The sequence below is a fragment of the Protopterus annectens genome, chromosome 4.part0, assembly GCF_019279795.1.
Source record: "Protopterus annectens isolate FY-2018-M chromosome 4.part0, PAN1.0, whole genome shotgun sequence".
Taxonomy (NCBI): Eukaryota; Metazoa; Chordata; order Ceratodontiformes; family Protopteridae; genus Protopterus; species Protopterus annectens.
In genome coordinates, this window is record NC_056733.1 from 1,081,581,298 (window position 1) to 1,081,595,829 (window position 14,532).

At 44.0% G+C, this 14,532-nt stretch overlaps 1 protein-coding gene across 1 annotated transcript in view; it reads left to right on the top strand.

The window, feature by feature from the left end:
- The window catches only part of IK (IK cytokine), a 776,265-nt gene that overhangs the window by 376,311 nt on the left and 385,422 nt on the right, over positions 1 to 14,532 (top strand). Inside the window, exon 11 of the mRNA XM_044069023.1 lies at positions 10,944 to 10,983. Coding sequence (XP_043924958.1) covers positions 10,944 to 10,983 — 40 coding nt within the window. The remainder of the gene's footprint in view (positions 1 to 10,943; positions 10,984 to 14,532) is intronic.

Below are 14,532 nucleotides of genomic sequence, written 5' to 3' on the forward strand. Positions count from 1 at the left end.
ATCCCAAACACCAAAATCGTACAATATGCCGATGACTCCACTTTAATCTGATGTGCCACCAACCTCCCTGAACTTCTAGCATACACCCAAACTGCCTTCTCCACCACTGAGAACTGGATGCTCCAAAACCACCTATCTCTAAATGCTAACAAATCTAAAATACTACTCCCCCCCCCCTCAAAATCCTTCCCTCTTGACAAACAGTCCTTCCAAATTAGAAGCCACAAAAACTCAACCATAGAAATTGTTCCCTATGCCAAACTCCTTGGGGTCACAATAGATGAAAACCTAAAATTTGACACACATATTCAACTCAACATCAAGAAAACACATCAAAAACTTGGCCTGTTATATAGAAACATCCACTATCTCTCTCCTACACAAACCCTCGCCACTACCTATCTTCTTATCTCACTAATGTATGGTGCCCCTCTATTAACTAACTTATCTGCCTCCATCTCCTCAAAAATGGAAAGTTGTTATAACAAAATTTCAAAATTCACCATCAAAGCCAAACACTCCTCCCACCATTGCTCTGCACTCCACTCACTAAACTGGCTAGAACTTCCCAAACTTCTAGACTACCTCCAACTTACCACTGCCCACAGGCTATTATTTAACCCCTCTAAATGTCCTGCACTATCCAACATCCTACAACCATACACCCCTAACAGGCCACTTAGATCTGCTCACCTAAACCTAGTCACTGTCCACAAACCAAAGCGACCTGCTGGGCAGTACCTCCTATCTTTTTCCTTAGCCAAAAAGTGGAACTCTCTCTCTCCTTCTTTACGAATGACAGAAAATTCTGACAACTTCAAAACTCTACTCCATTCCTACTTGTTCTCTAGGTGGAAGTGCAACTGCACTTTCCCCACCTAGACTTTTACTCCGTACACACCCAACTGTATTTCTATACTATTTCCTACTGCCATCAACTTTGTTCCTGGATTTATTTTCTGTCTACTGTTGTCTTGTGTATATATGCAAGTATTGTAAATAGTTTGCTCTCCCTTTATTCCCCTCCCTAACATTTATGCTTGTTCTACCACTCTGCCATAACAAGACTCAGACTATATGTAACCTTTTTAACCAACCATGTCAATATATGACTCGTATATCAATATATGACCCGTATGTTATGTAAACACTATACCTCTTAATGTCTCTGTATCACAATCTACCAGTATTCTTATCACTTAGGCTGACTGTTGCATCTTTATGTATCTGTATCTTTGAACCTTAATTTTAATTTTATCTTTTGTTTTATCTTTTATATTATTATGTAATGTGGAGCTTTTCTCCCCGGGCCTCCACTGAAAATGGGCTCCTGAGCCCAGTGGGCCTCCCCGGTCATCAAACTGAAATAAATAAATAAATAAATAAAACAGGGAGTGCTAAGCCACCCCCTTACGGAAAGAATTCACAATGACTCCTCAACTCCACCTCTCACCTCTGCCCAATTGCTCATGCCCCTAGGAGGAAAACTTGCCCACCATGCAAAAAACTGGACCTCCGTCACCAACTATCGATGGGTCCTCAACATAGTATCTCAGGGATTCAAAAATTTTCTTTCCACGTGTTGCCAACCCCAAAACGATTCCCAGATCTTCCTCCAAACCAGTGGGCAGAGGCACAAAGCCAAGTTCAGTCCCTGCTCTCCACAACCCCACTCTTAGCCACTCTGCAGGCTAGCCATGACACTGTGGAACACTGCCTCAGCCATGCACGTTAACCTGCAAGCTCAATTCCTGCCAGGCAACCAAAACTGTCTGGCAGACAGCTTAAGCAGACATCCCCTAGACCCGCACGAGTGGCAGTTGAACCACACCACCTTCAGCCTCATGACCCAGAAATGGGGTACCCCGAAGGTGGACCTATTTGCCTCCCCCTACAACCACCAGCTACACAAGTTCTGCACCAGGGTACCTCACAGCAAGGCCTGGAAAGTGGATGCCCTATCTTTCGAGTGGGCAAACCTCTCAATCTATGCATTTCCCCTCTACCTCTTCTTACAAGAGTATTACTCAAGATAAGGGAGGAAAAACCAAGGGAAATCCTGATTACCCCAGACTGGCCATGCCTACATTGGTACCTGCTACTGCACAGTCTGTCACCATTGCCTCCATGCACCTACCCCAAATCCCTACTCTCCTGACTCAGCAGGAGGGACAGTTCTTGCATCCACAGTTGCAGACCCTGTACTTTGCAGCCTGGCTTATACCTAGACTTCTCCTCTGGTGGCCAGCCTAAGCAAGCAGGTACTGGATGTCATACGTGAAGGCACATGACCCAGTACTAGAAAATCCTATGCTGACAATTGAAAAAAGTACTGTTCCTGGATTCATACTAAATGAGCGGATACAGTACAGCCCTCCTTGCCTCTCATCCTGGATTACTTAGCAGACCTACTCCACAGGGGCCTCTCCTTCTCCTCCATTAAGATCCATGCCTCTGCCTTCTCTGCTCATTACAACACTGAGCCACATCTCTTCTCTCACCCTCTCATCAAGCAGTTCCTGAGAGGGGCTAACAACTGAAGGCCACCAAGAAGAGCCCCCACCCCATGCTTGGGACCTTAACTTTGTGTTGGAAAAGCTCACACTACCCCTTTTGAGCCTGCAGTGTCAGCAGAGCTAAAATTCCTCTCTTGGAAAACAGCCTTGCTTCTGGCCATCACTTCAGCTAGAAGAGTGTCTGAGCTACAAGCACTTATGGCTGTGAAACCCTTCATTATTTCTCATGCTGACAGGGTCTCCCTCAGGACTAACCCAACTTTCATGGCTAAAGTGGTGTCCAGTGTAGCTCTCAACCAATCTATCCATTTGCCCACGTTCGTCCCTAATCCTCAAAATAAGGGGGAAAGGATCCTGCAATCTTTAGATGTGCACAGACAGCTCAGAGTCTACCTTGATGGGGCTAAGCCCTTTAGGAGATCTGCCCAGTTACTAGTCAGCTTTGCACCAGGGGCAGAGGGCAAGCCCATATCAAAATAAACCATCTCCAAATGGATAGCACACTGTATCCATTTCTGTTGCAAACACCTTGGGTAACCACCCCCTCAGGGAGTCGGAACGCATTCCACTAGGGCAACTTCAACTTCTACAGCCTTTTTCAGAGGAGTTCCTACCAGGGACATTCTGGAAGCTGCTACTTGCAGATGTTCTTCGTGTTTCACTGTTGCAGTCCTCACATTTGGGTTATCTGCTTGCAGGTAGCACTCAGTCTCCCTGAATACTAGAGTCTTGGAATTTCTGTGTTGGATGCTGTCGCTTCTTCCATGACGTTAGGTCGTCTGGGGTATAAAACATGCAGCCAACGCCGTTACATCAGTCTTTCTTGCCGTGCGGTGCCCGAAGCAGAAGCAGTTTGCAAGTGCCGGTCGGCCGACTCCTGAAATTTTCGTTTTCAAGTTTCAAACCTGAAGTCTTCTAAAAGATAAGTACCCTGTTGGGAATCCTTTTTTCTTGCTCTAACCAATGTCAGAAAAATTTAATAATTGTCTTGATTGTGGAAAGCAAATACCTCATAGAAATTTTCATTCTTACTGTGTCACTTGTTTAGGCCCAGACCACGACGTCCCTCGCTGTCGGTTTTGTGCCTTGTTCAACGCCCGTACTATTCATCGTCTGGCTATTTTTGTAGCTAAATACTTTTGCTCTCGATCTCCGTACTCTGAAATGGCTTTGTTAAGCCATCCGACTACCGATCTTCCAAAAAAATGTAAGGATAAAGGCAGAGACAGAACGCATAAGTCCAAAACTGCTGATAACGCTACCGTTAAGCTAGTCGTCAGTCTGCCAGTACTCCGTGAGGTGCTTTCGTAGTCCCTGATGCCCGCTTCTGCAGATTCGCAGGCCTCTACTGAGACTCATTCGGAGTCCAGTATGCCGCGGGATGCTGCTTCAACTATGGAACCTGCTGGTGTCTCTACCTTGGATGGGTCCAGAGCCGCTGTGCAGGTACCGGTTTCTGAAGGTGTATTCGGGCCTACCGACGACTTTGCTTCAAGCCAAAAATACAGAATTCCTCTGGCCTAAAGCTCGCACTACACCTAGGAAACAGATGACCAAAGCGCATTCTCAGGCCCACAGGCCTCAAAAACAAATAATTAGAATGGCTGAAGACCTTATTACCTTAGTTAGGGGAAGCCAACCTTCCTCCTCTAAGAGACATAGAACTGATTTTCCTCCTGATTCATCTGATCAGGAATCTGATATCTCTGTTCCTTCTGACTACCAGGACATACCTTTATCTACCTATGAGGATTCTGATGCAGAGGATTCCATTCCCTCTGCTTCCCCTCCAGATTTTTCTTTTGGTGAAACCTTGCATACCCTTGGGGAGCATTTCCGCTGGGAAAGCCAGGACTATAAGACTCAGGGAATTTTTATACCTGCCTCAGCACAGGCCTCTAGCTATCCCTCCTGTTCTAGAAATTGTAGATTATCTTTTCTTGGAATCGGGCCTTAATCTGGATACTTTGCCTCCAGCTCCTAGGAAACCTAACCGGTACTATAGACTACGTGTGTGTGTGTGTCTTTCGGCTCTTCCCGGTTAGGGGTCGCCACAGCGGAACTCCGGTCCGCTAATGATTGGTAGTGGATTTTTACATACTGGGTTACCAGCCCTGACGCACAACCTTCAACGAAGGCACGCACCATTCACGTATGCCTCCACACAGAAGACGCTCTAGCTGAGAATCGAACGGGACAACTAACTCTCACAAATTCCTTTTCAAGAATCCTACTGTTGATCCAGAGAACATTTCCAAAGAACCAAAGGCCATTAAGGCCCCTAATGCCAAAAGTCCTACCCCTTCTGACGGGAATTCCAGGGCTTTAGACAGGTGGGGTAAGAAGTTATACACCTCTGCTACTCTGGCCATTAGGGCTTTAAACTGCCACTTTCATATGTGAAAGTATCAGCAGCATATTATGGGGTTAATTAAACAGAACATTATTTTGATTCCTGACTGTGCAGAACAGAAAGATTTAAGAGTTAATGCATTCTGCTGACCAAGTTGGTAAACATACTTTGCAGTGTGGTTTTGATGCTTTAGAAGCATCTTGCGGGGCTGCTGTCACTGGGTCAGTACTTAGAAGGCTTGCCTGGCTTAAGGAACAAAACTTGCCAGATCATGTAAAAGCAAAATTACTGGATGCACCCTTAAACCAAGAACACTTATTTGGCAATAAAGCAGATGTAGTCCTCCAAAGGATGGAGAAAAAAGCTACATCTATGCAAACTGTTAAAGATATCGTACAAGTACAGCCACCTAGATTCAGTAGGTATTGGCTTTCAAAGAACTGCTCCTTTCCAGCCCCTTCCAGGCCTTCTCAGTCCAAACCCAGGGGCAGCAGACCACCAAGACTTCAGTCTCAGGTTATGCACAGAGCTAAGCAGTGGGGTGCTCCCACTTCCAAGTCAGGGAGTAGGAAGCCACCCCCTATGGTAAAATTGCACAACGACTTATCCTCAACTCCTCCAAGCCTTGCTCAACTACTTGCACCTTTAGGAGGAAAACTCGGCCTGCATGCAAAATATTGGGAACTCATTATCCAAGACAAATGGGTTTTAGACATTGTTTCCTTAGGATACAGATTCCACTTCCACTCTCTCCCAACCCTAAGTGGATGGCCAGACCTCCCCCCAAACCAGTGGGCGGAGGCCCAAAAGCAAGTACTTTCTCTTCTCAGCATCAAGGCTATTCAACTTGTCCCAGCAGAACAAAGGGGACAAAGCTTTTATTCAAGACTGTTCCTGGTTCCCAGAAAAGAAAACTCCTGACGTCCTATCCTGGATCTGTCTATTCGCAACACCTTTCTGGTGGTTCTAAAATTCAAAATGCTAACTCTCCAACATCTGTTTCCTATGCTAGCCAAAGATGCCTGGCTGGCTGGCAACCCTAGACTTAAAAGAAGCTTACCTGCACATCCCCATAAGAGAATCTTGCAGGAAATACGTATGCTTCAGGGTAGGCTCTCTGCACTTCCCTTTGGCTTATCCACTGCGCCCAGGGTATTCACAAAGTGCCTATCTCCAGCCATTGCATTTTGCAGGCAGAGAAGTATTCGGATTTACCCATACTTAGACGATTGCCTGATTCAAGCGGAAAGTCAGGACTTGCGACCTGGTGTTTGTAAAGAGACTTCTAACCTCACTGGGGTACACCATCAACAAAAATAAATCACACCTAGTACCCTGCCAACAGATTGTATTCCTGGGAGCAAGCTTGAACACAACTTCCCAGATGGCATTCCTCACTCCAGAGAAACAAATTTATTCGACAACCTACTTCAACCTACTGGCCACAAAAACCCAGCTATCTGCAAGGACAGTACTGCAAGCTCTGGGGTTCATGGCCTCTTACATTCTTGTAATTCCATATGCAAGACTGCATATGAGGAAACTCCAATGGTATCTAAAAAGTCTATGGTGTCAACATTCTCAGGACTTGGAAACAATAATTCCTATCATTCCTTGTCTAAGGGCAGAGTTCCTGCAACCACAACAAGGGGCTCTCTTTCACTCTACACCCTGCCGCCCAAACCCTAACAACAGACGCATCAGACTATGCATGGGGGGCTCACATGTCAGGGCAGTGCATTCAGGGCAAATGGAACCCAAAGCAGATGCACCTGCATATCAATCAAAAAGAAATGTTAGCTGTACAGAATGCTCTGACAGCCTTCAAAGAACTTATTCTTCCAGGACAACTATTGGAAAAGACAGACAACACCATAGTTATGTGGTACATAAACAAGCAGGGGGGGAATCCATTCCTACCCACAATGCAGACTAGCCATGGCTCTCTGGAACACAGCCTTGAGCAACCAAGTGCACCTACAGGCTCAATTCCTGCCAGGCAAATTAAATCCACTGGCAGATGACTTAAGGAGAAATCTCATGGACCTGCACAAATGGAACTGGAACCCAAAATATTCAAGCTTTTGAGGAACAGATGGGGGACACCAGAGGTGGACCTGTTTTGCTTCCCCTCAGAACTATCAATTGAACAAATACTGCACCAGAACTCCCCACAGTCAAGCTTGAAAAGTGGTTGCCCTGTCCTTTACCGAGGAAAGCCTCTCAGTGTATGCCTTTCCTCATCTGCCTCTCCTCTCGAAGGTTCTAATAATTCTCAAACAGGACAAGCCAAGGACAGTCCTGATTGCACCAGACTGGTCACACCAACACTGGTACCTTCTTTTGCGCAGTCTGACAGTGCTACAACCATGGCACCTGCCTCAGACTCCTTCCCTGCTGTCCCAGCAGGCAGGCCAGATTCTGCACCCTCAGCTTCAGACCCTGAACCTTGCAGCCTGGCTAATCCCCTGAGCTCACCTCTAGCAACCCTCAGTAAGCAGGTGCTGGATGTCATTCTTGAGGCAAGGAGACCTAGTACTAGAAAATCCTATTCAGAAAAGTGGAAAAGATACTGTTCCTGGAGCCAGTCTCAAGGGATGGGCACAACTGTGCCCAGCTTACCTCATATACTAGATTACTTAACAGAAATGCCCCACAAGGGCCTATCCTTCTCTTCCATTAAGATTCATGCCTCAGCCATCTCAGCTCACTATAATACTGAGCCACCCTTCTGCTCTCATCCTCTGGTAAAGCAGTTTTCTTAGAGGTGCCAAAAATGTAAGACCCCCCCCCCAAGAGAGCTCCCACTCCAGCCTGGGACCTTATCTTTGTATTGGAACCCCCCCATGAACTGGCTGCTACAGCAGAGTTCAAATTCCTCTTCTGGAAGACAGCTTTACTTCTAGCCATCACTTCAGCAAAGAGTGTCTGAGCTGCAAAGAGTGTCTGAGCTGCAGGCCCTTATGGCAGTGGAACCCTTCATTATCTTCCATGCGGACAGGGTTTCCCTCAGGACTAACCTATCCTTTGTGCCCAAGGTGGTGTCTAGTGTGGTTTTAAACCAGTCAATTTGCCTACTTTTTCTGGACATGCACAAAGCTTAGATTCTATTTGGACAGGGCTAAGCCTATCAGAAAATCTGACCAGCTGCTAGTCAGCTTTGCTGCAGGGGCAGAGGGGAAGGCCATTTCAAAGCAAACCATTTCAAAATGGATAGCACACTGCATCCATTTCTGCTACAAGCACCATGGAAAACCTACCCCACAGGGGAATAACTCCTTCCACTAGGGCTACATCTACCTCTACTGCATTTCTCAGAGGAGTCCCTACCAAGGACATACTGGAAGCTGCAACCTGGAGTTCTGTACACACTTTCACCAAGCATTACCACTTGCCTATCTTTTCTAAATCCAGAGCTGGATTTGCCACAGCAGTCTTACAGGGCCTGATTGGTTCATAAGTTCATAGATTAGTACTAGGCTAACTGCCCTTGCGAGCCATTTTAAGCCTAGCCAGTTTTCCCTTGTGAGACTCAAACCCTTTATCTTGTGTTTGTAAGGCAAACACCTTAACCATTTGGCCACCCTCCCAACCAGCCCTAATGCTTCTTAATCTACCTCCACCCTTCCTTAGCTTTGGGAATCAAACCAAATGTGATGACTGTAACAGTGAAACACGAAGAACATAGTACAGTTGTGTGCATTTACCATAAATGTAGATGTTTGAGTGTATTCACTGTTGCAGTCCTGATTACCCTCCCCCCAGCCCCCTGATTGTCTTTGCTTTCACCTATCCTTTTTGGTTTGGCATATCTTATACTAAGTGTATTTGCTTTTTGCTGGGTGTGTTCACACCATATAATTGCTTCCTATTGTGGGCACACCTGACATCTGGGGCAAGAAAAGCTGATGTAATGGCGTCGGCTGCATGTTTTATACCCCTAATGACCTGACATGGAAGAAGCGACAGCATCCGACACAAAAATACCAAGACTCTAGTATTCAGGCCAGCTGAGGGCTACCTGCAGGCAGTAACCCAAATGGACTTTAGCAGAGTTCCGGTTCCTTTCTTCAAGGTCGTGGATTATTCTTTGCTTGTCTTTGGTTTTTTGTGCATTAGTAACCCAAATGTGATGACTGCAACAGTGAATACACTCTAACATCTACATTTATGGTAAGTACACAGCTGTACTTTCTGTTCATACCTTCACCAAGCATTACCACCTGCCTAGCTTTTCCAAGTCCAAGGTGGGCTTTGCAACAGCAGTCCTGCAGGGCATACTAGCCAGCCCCAACTCTTCTTGAATTCCTCCACCCATTCTTCAGCTGTGGGAATCAACCCAAGTGTGATCCCTGCAACAGTGAAAACATGAAGAACATAGTACAGTTGTGTACATTTAACATAAATGTAGATGTTAGAGTGTATTCACTGTTGCAATCCTGGTTTCCCACTCTCCAGCTGCCTTGTATCTCTCTCTTTCTCACCCCTTACAGGGCTATTGGTATTTACTTTTTACTGGTGGTGTTTTTCATTCATAACTTCGCTCCCTATTTGGGGGCTTCTGACATTTGGGGCAAGAAAAACTGATGTAATGGCGTCGGCTGCCTGTTTCTATGCCACTGACCTGACGTCAGTACTGAAGCGACAGTAACCGATGCAGAAATACTAAGCCTCTGGTATTCAGGCCGACTGAGGGCTACCCCTGGCAGGATAACCCAAGTGTGATGACTGCAACAGTGAATACACTCGAACATCTACATTTATGGTAAGTGTACACAACTATACTTTCAGTTGCTTATTTGTGCTTTCATAAAATTAATAAAGTTTGTTCCTGCCAGTTTTCTGGTGCAGCAGAAAATCTCATTTTTGTTCTGTAAGTGGGCTGTCTTCTAACTCGACCGTTATTTCAAACTGCTGTTCTTGAAGTGTCTTACTCAGCAATCCTTTTCTTCATTTCATTCTCAGATTTTTTGCAGTTTATCAGTTCATCTGAATAGTTTAAAAGCTTCTTCTATTTTTCCAGCATTTTGTTGTTTTGAGTTATGTGCTTTTAGTACGAGTACATTTGATTTATTTTTCCTGTAAATTACTGGAAAACCATCTCTTGTACCAAAACTGAAACTTCATCAGCTTTTTGCTGAGTAGCTTCAGGATTCTTCTCAGAGATTTTTACTCTTTACCTTTCTGTTGATTTTCTTTCGGTTTCTCTAAATTTCTTCTTTGCTGGCATCCAGGTAGTGTGCTTACTAGCCAGTAAGTGAATATAAGAATCACTGGCTCCTGTTCTTCAGTTTCTTTTTTTATACTGGTAGGGCTGAAATTAAGCTGTTGATCAATGTGCAACCATCTTGGAAGTCCCAAGAAACTACTAGTTTAAGGAGATAATTCAACAAAGTGTGCTGCAAGGTCTGTTTAATTAGCCACCAACTCCAGCAGATTGGACCTAGCTTTTCATTTTCATTTCAAGGACATCACAACAGGAGTTTATTATTATTGTGCAGCATTTTTATGTCAGAAACTGATAATATCAGAGCTCTTTCCCCTAGCCTTAAAACTGAGGTGATGACTAAACAGATGAAGTCTTTATTTAGATTGTTGCTTGACTGATATTTAATGCCATAGATTTTATGCTGTGTTTTTTTATAGTGGCTATTCTTAATAATTGTCACTGAAATTGTAGTACTGTTTACTAATAACTGTACAGCATTTTGTCATATGATCCGTGTATCTGGGGGAGATCCCTGTTGATGTTTTTTTTCTGTGTGTAACTGCTTGTTCCAAAACTTATGTTGATGGAGCCTCACCTTTAACCATTAATAATTCTAAACTTCCCATCCTCTGCTTTCTTCTTGCCATATTCTTGGAGAATGTTTCTGTACAATACATAATTTGAATTGCTACTTTGCTTGTGTTTGCTGGTGTCTGTTTCTATGTTTGTCTGTGTGTTAACCTTCTCATAGTACATAAATGGAAATGTGCTGACTGACTGTAGCTGTCCCAGAAATGCTTCAACCTCATGGCTGTGTTAAAAAAAAGTTAAAATTAGTAATCAATTTATTTATTTTTTATTCCAGGCAAACTGGATGAGAAGAGAGCTCCAGAGGCAGATATAAAGTAAGTTGATGTTCTTACTAAATTCATTGCTTAAGTATAGTCTACAAGAGATATTTTACCTATTTGAAAGTCCCACCTGTAGTTCTGTAATTGAGTATTCAAGTTACTTTGACTGAAGTATTTTTTGTATTATTTCAATGCAGTATATGGTCATAAAGTTGTTACATTTGGCAGATAATATATTTTCTGACATGTTTAATTTTTGAAGTAAAGCATAAGTTGAGTCTTTACTTCCTGAGCTTAATATTTTCATTCATTCAGTGTCACAGGTTCAAACTAGAAGTTGAAGTCGCACTGTTGTTGGCACTCTCTACGGTTGTGGTCTTGTAATGTTTGCAGCAGCTCTTGTGTTTGGCCTTTCTGTGCTTCATTATTCCCCCTCTGTCATTCTTCCCCAGTTATAACTCTGACTAGGAAGTGTATGTTTGCACAACAGCATCTTTCTGTCTGTCAGATCTTCGTGATTACTTGATTGCTTTATTTGCTTGATTTATTTTGTGAGTAGAAAAACATATTGCTGAGTCTGTGACGAAGAAATATTGATCCAAATCCATGTAATGGATTGAGTAGCAATCTAGGTGCTGGAGGAGCCATTAACGAATGGTGAAAGTCGCTGTATGATGCTTGTCATCCATTGTTGAGGATGGGATGCAGACTAACCATTTAGAATAGAAATATAAAACTGCCACTGCCCAGTTAAGGTCGGCAAAATACACAAACTGCAAAATAAAAATAAAAATGTAAAGTTGACCAACACAGCTGTAAAACAAAGGATTTAATGTACAAAGTTAGCACTTTCACAGCAACCATTTAGAATGTCAGCAGCAGTCAAAGAAAGAGGATGCGACTTGCAACAAGATTGCCTGGAGACGTGCGCTCAAGCAGTAACCTCTGTTGTGTACATGTATATGGACACTTGTGAATGTGAGCATTGGCATAGCCTCTTGTTTTAACCTTTAACTGTAATTTGCAACAGTAGAAGATGGGGGATCGCTAGTGACAACCACAGAATTAATGATGTCCTTACTATTACCAACTGGGATCAAATCATAAAAGCCTAGACAGCTGTATCATTAATCAGGTTTACCTCCGACATAAGTGCAGTGGAGATATTAAAAACAAATGCCTATGTTGGAATTGTTAGTTTGAAAATAACATTCCAGAACACTTGCACTTGGAAAAGCATTTCATTTAGACTGTTTAATTGTTTTTTGAAAAAAAAAAAAAAAAAAACAGCTGTACTGAAGTGTAATTTTATTTGCTTTGTCTATGAGCATTAAGCTGTAAGCTTTTTTTTTTTTGGTAGTATAAACCAAACACACAAAAGTGAGGAAAAGCTTTACTTAATGTTCAAGCAGTATTTAGTTTCCAAAACAAATAGAAGCTGAAAAAGTATGTACAAGGGTTAGTTGTGTTTACAAAGAATAAAGGCTTGAGATTACACAAGTTAACCCATTTTGACTTCTGGAGCTGGACAGCGAGAAACTGGGAAAGGAGCAACATCTGTAGGCATTCCCACCTTGTGAGGCTGTTTGGATGTTCTTTGTGTTTCACTGTTGCAGTCATCACATTTGGGTTATTTGCCTGCAGGTAGCCCACAGCCGGCCTGAATACCAGAGTCTTCGGATTTCTGCGTCAGGTGCTCTCTCTTCTTCCATGATGTCAGGTCGTCAGGGGTATAAAACATGCAGCTGATGCCATTACATCAGTCTTTCTTGCCGTGCGGTGCCTGAAGCAGAAGCAGTTCGCAAATGCCAGTCGGCCGTCTCCTGAAATTTTCGTTTTCGAGTTTCAGACCCGAAGTCTTCAAAAAAGATAAGTACCCCATTGGGGTTCCTTTTTCTTCTTCCAACCGATGTCAGTAAAAGTTAACAATTGTCTTGCCTGTGGAAAGCAAATACCTCATAGACATTTTCATTCTTACTGCATCCCCTGTTTGGGCCCTGACCACGACATCCCTCGCTGTCAGTTTTGTGCCTTGTTCAACCCCCGAACTATTTGTCGTCTGGCTATTTTTGCAGCCAAATTACTTTCATACTCTATCTCAGTACTCCGAAATGGCTTCGTTAAGCCATCCAACTACTGATCTTCCGAAAAAACGTAAGGATAAAGACAGAGACAGACTGCATAGATCCAAAACTGCCAACAACGCTTCCGTTAAGCTAGTCGCCAGTCTGCCGGTACTCTGTGAGGCGCTTTCGCAGCCCCGGATACCCACTACTTCAGATTCGCAGGCCTCTTCTGAAACCCATTCAGAGTCCTGTATGCAGCGCGATGCTTCTTCGACTATGGAACCTGTGGATGTCTCTACCTTGGATGGGTCCGGAGCCGCTGTGCAGGTACCGGCTTCTTGGGGTGTATTCAGGCCTACAGACATTCATATTAAACCGACACCATCGTTTCCATCCAGAAGTTCCGAATCCCTCAGGCCAAAAACTCACACTACTCGTATAAAACTGATGACCAAACTGCAGGCTCAGGCCCATATGCCTTAAAAACAAATGCTTAGAATGGCTGAAGACATTATTACCTTAATTAGGGGATGCCAGCCTTCCCCCTCTGAGACCTAGAACTGAATTTCTTTCTGATTCTTCTGATCCGGAGTCTGATATTTCTGCTCCTTCTGATTACCAGGTGTTGCCCTTATCTACTTGAGGATTCTGATGCAGAGGATTCCATTCCCTCTGCCTCCCCTCCTGAAGATCTTTCTTTCGGTGAAACCTTACATACTCTTAGGTAGCCTTTCCGCTGGGAAAGCCAGGATTACTCTTGAGTCCAAAAAGAGACTTGGGGAGATGTTCTTCGTGTTTCACTGTTGCAGTCATTGCACTTGGATTATCCTGCTGGCAGGCTACCCTCAGTCGGCCTGAATTCCAAAGTCTAGGTCCGGCGTCGGTTGCTGTCGCCTCTTCCAAAAGACATTAAGGCTACTGTTGCCAAAAATCCTACCCCTTCTGATAGAGATTCTAGAACCTTAGACAGATGGGGTAAGAAGGTATAAATTGCCAGTTTCATATGTTAAAGTATCAGCAGCATGTTATGGGACTACTTAAACAGAAAATGTTGTTGATTCCTGACTGTGCTGAGCACAAAGAATTGCAAGATTTAATGCATTCTGCTGAACAAGTTGGTAAACATACTTTGCAATATGGTTTTGACGGTTTAGAAGCATATTGCAGGGCTGCTGTTACTGGGTCTGCACTTAGAAGGCATGCTTGGCTTAAGGGACAAAACTTGCCAGATCATGTTAAAGCTAAATTACTGGATGCTCCCTTAAACCAAGACCGCCTTTTTGGCAACAAAGCAGTAGTAGTCCTCAAAAGGATGGAGGAAAAAGCTAAATCTATGCAAACTGTTAAAGATTTCCTAAAAGTGCAGCCTCCCAGTAGGCATTGGCCTTCTAAGAACTGGTCCTTTCCAGTCCCTTCCAGGCCTTCAGTCCAAACCCAGGAACAGCAGACCACCTAGGCTACAGTCTCAGGCTACGCACAGACCTAAGCAGTGGGGGGCTCCCACTTCCAAAGCAGGGAGTAGTAAGCCACCCCCTAC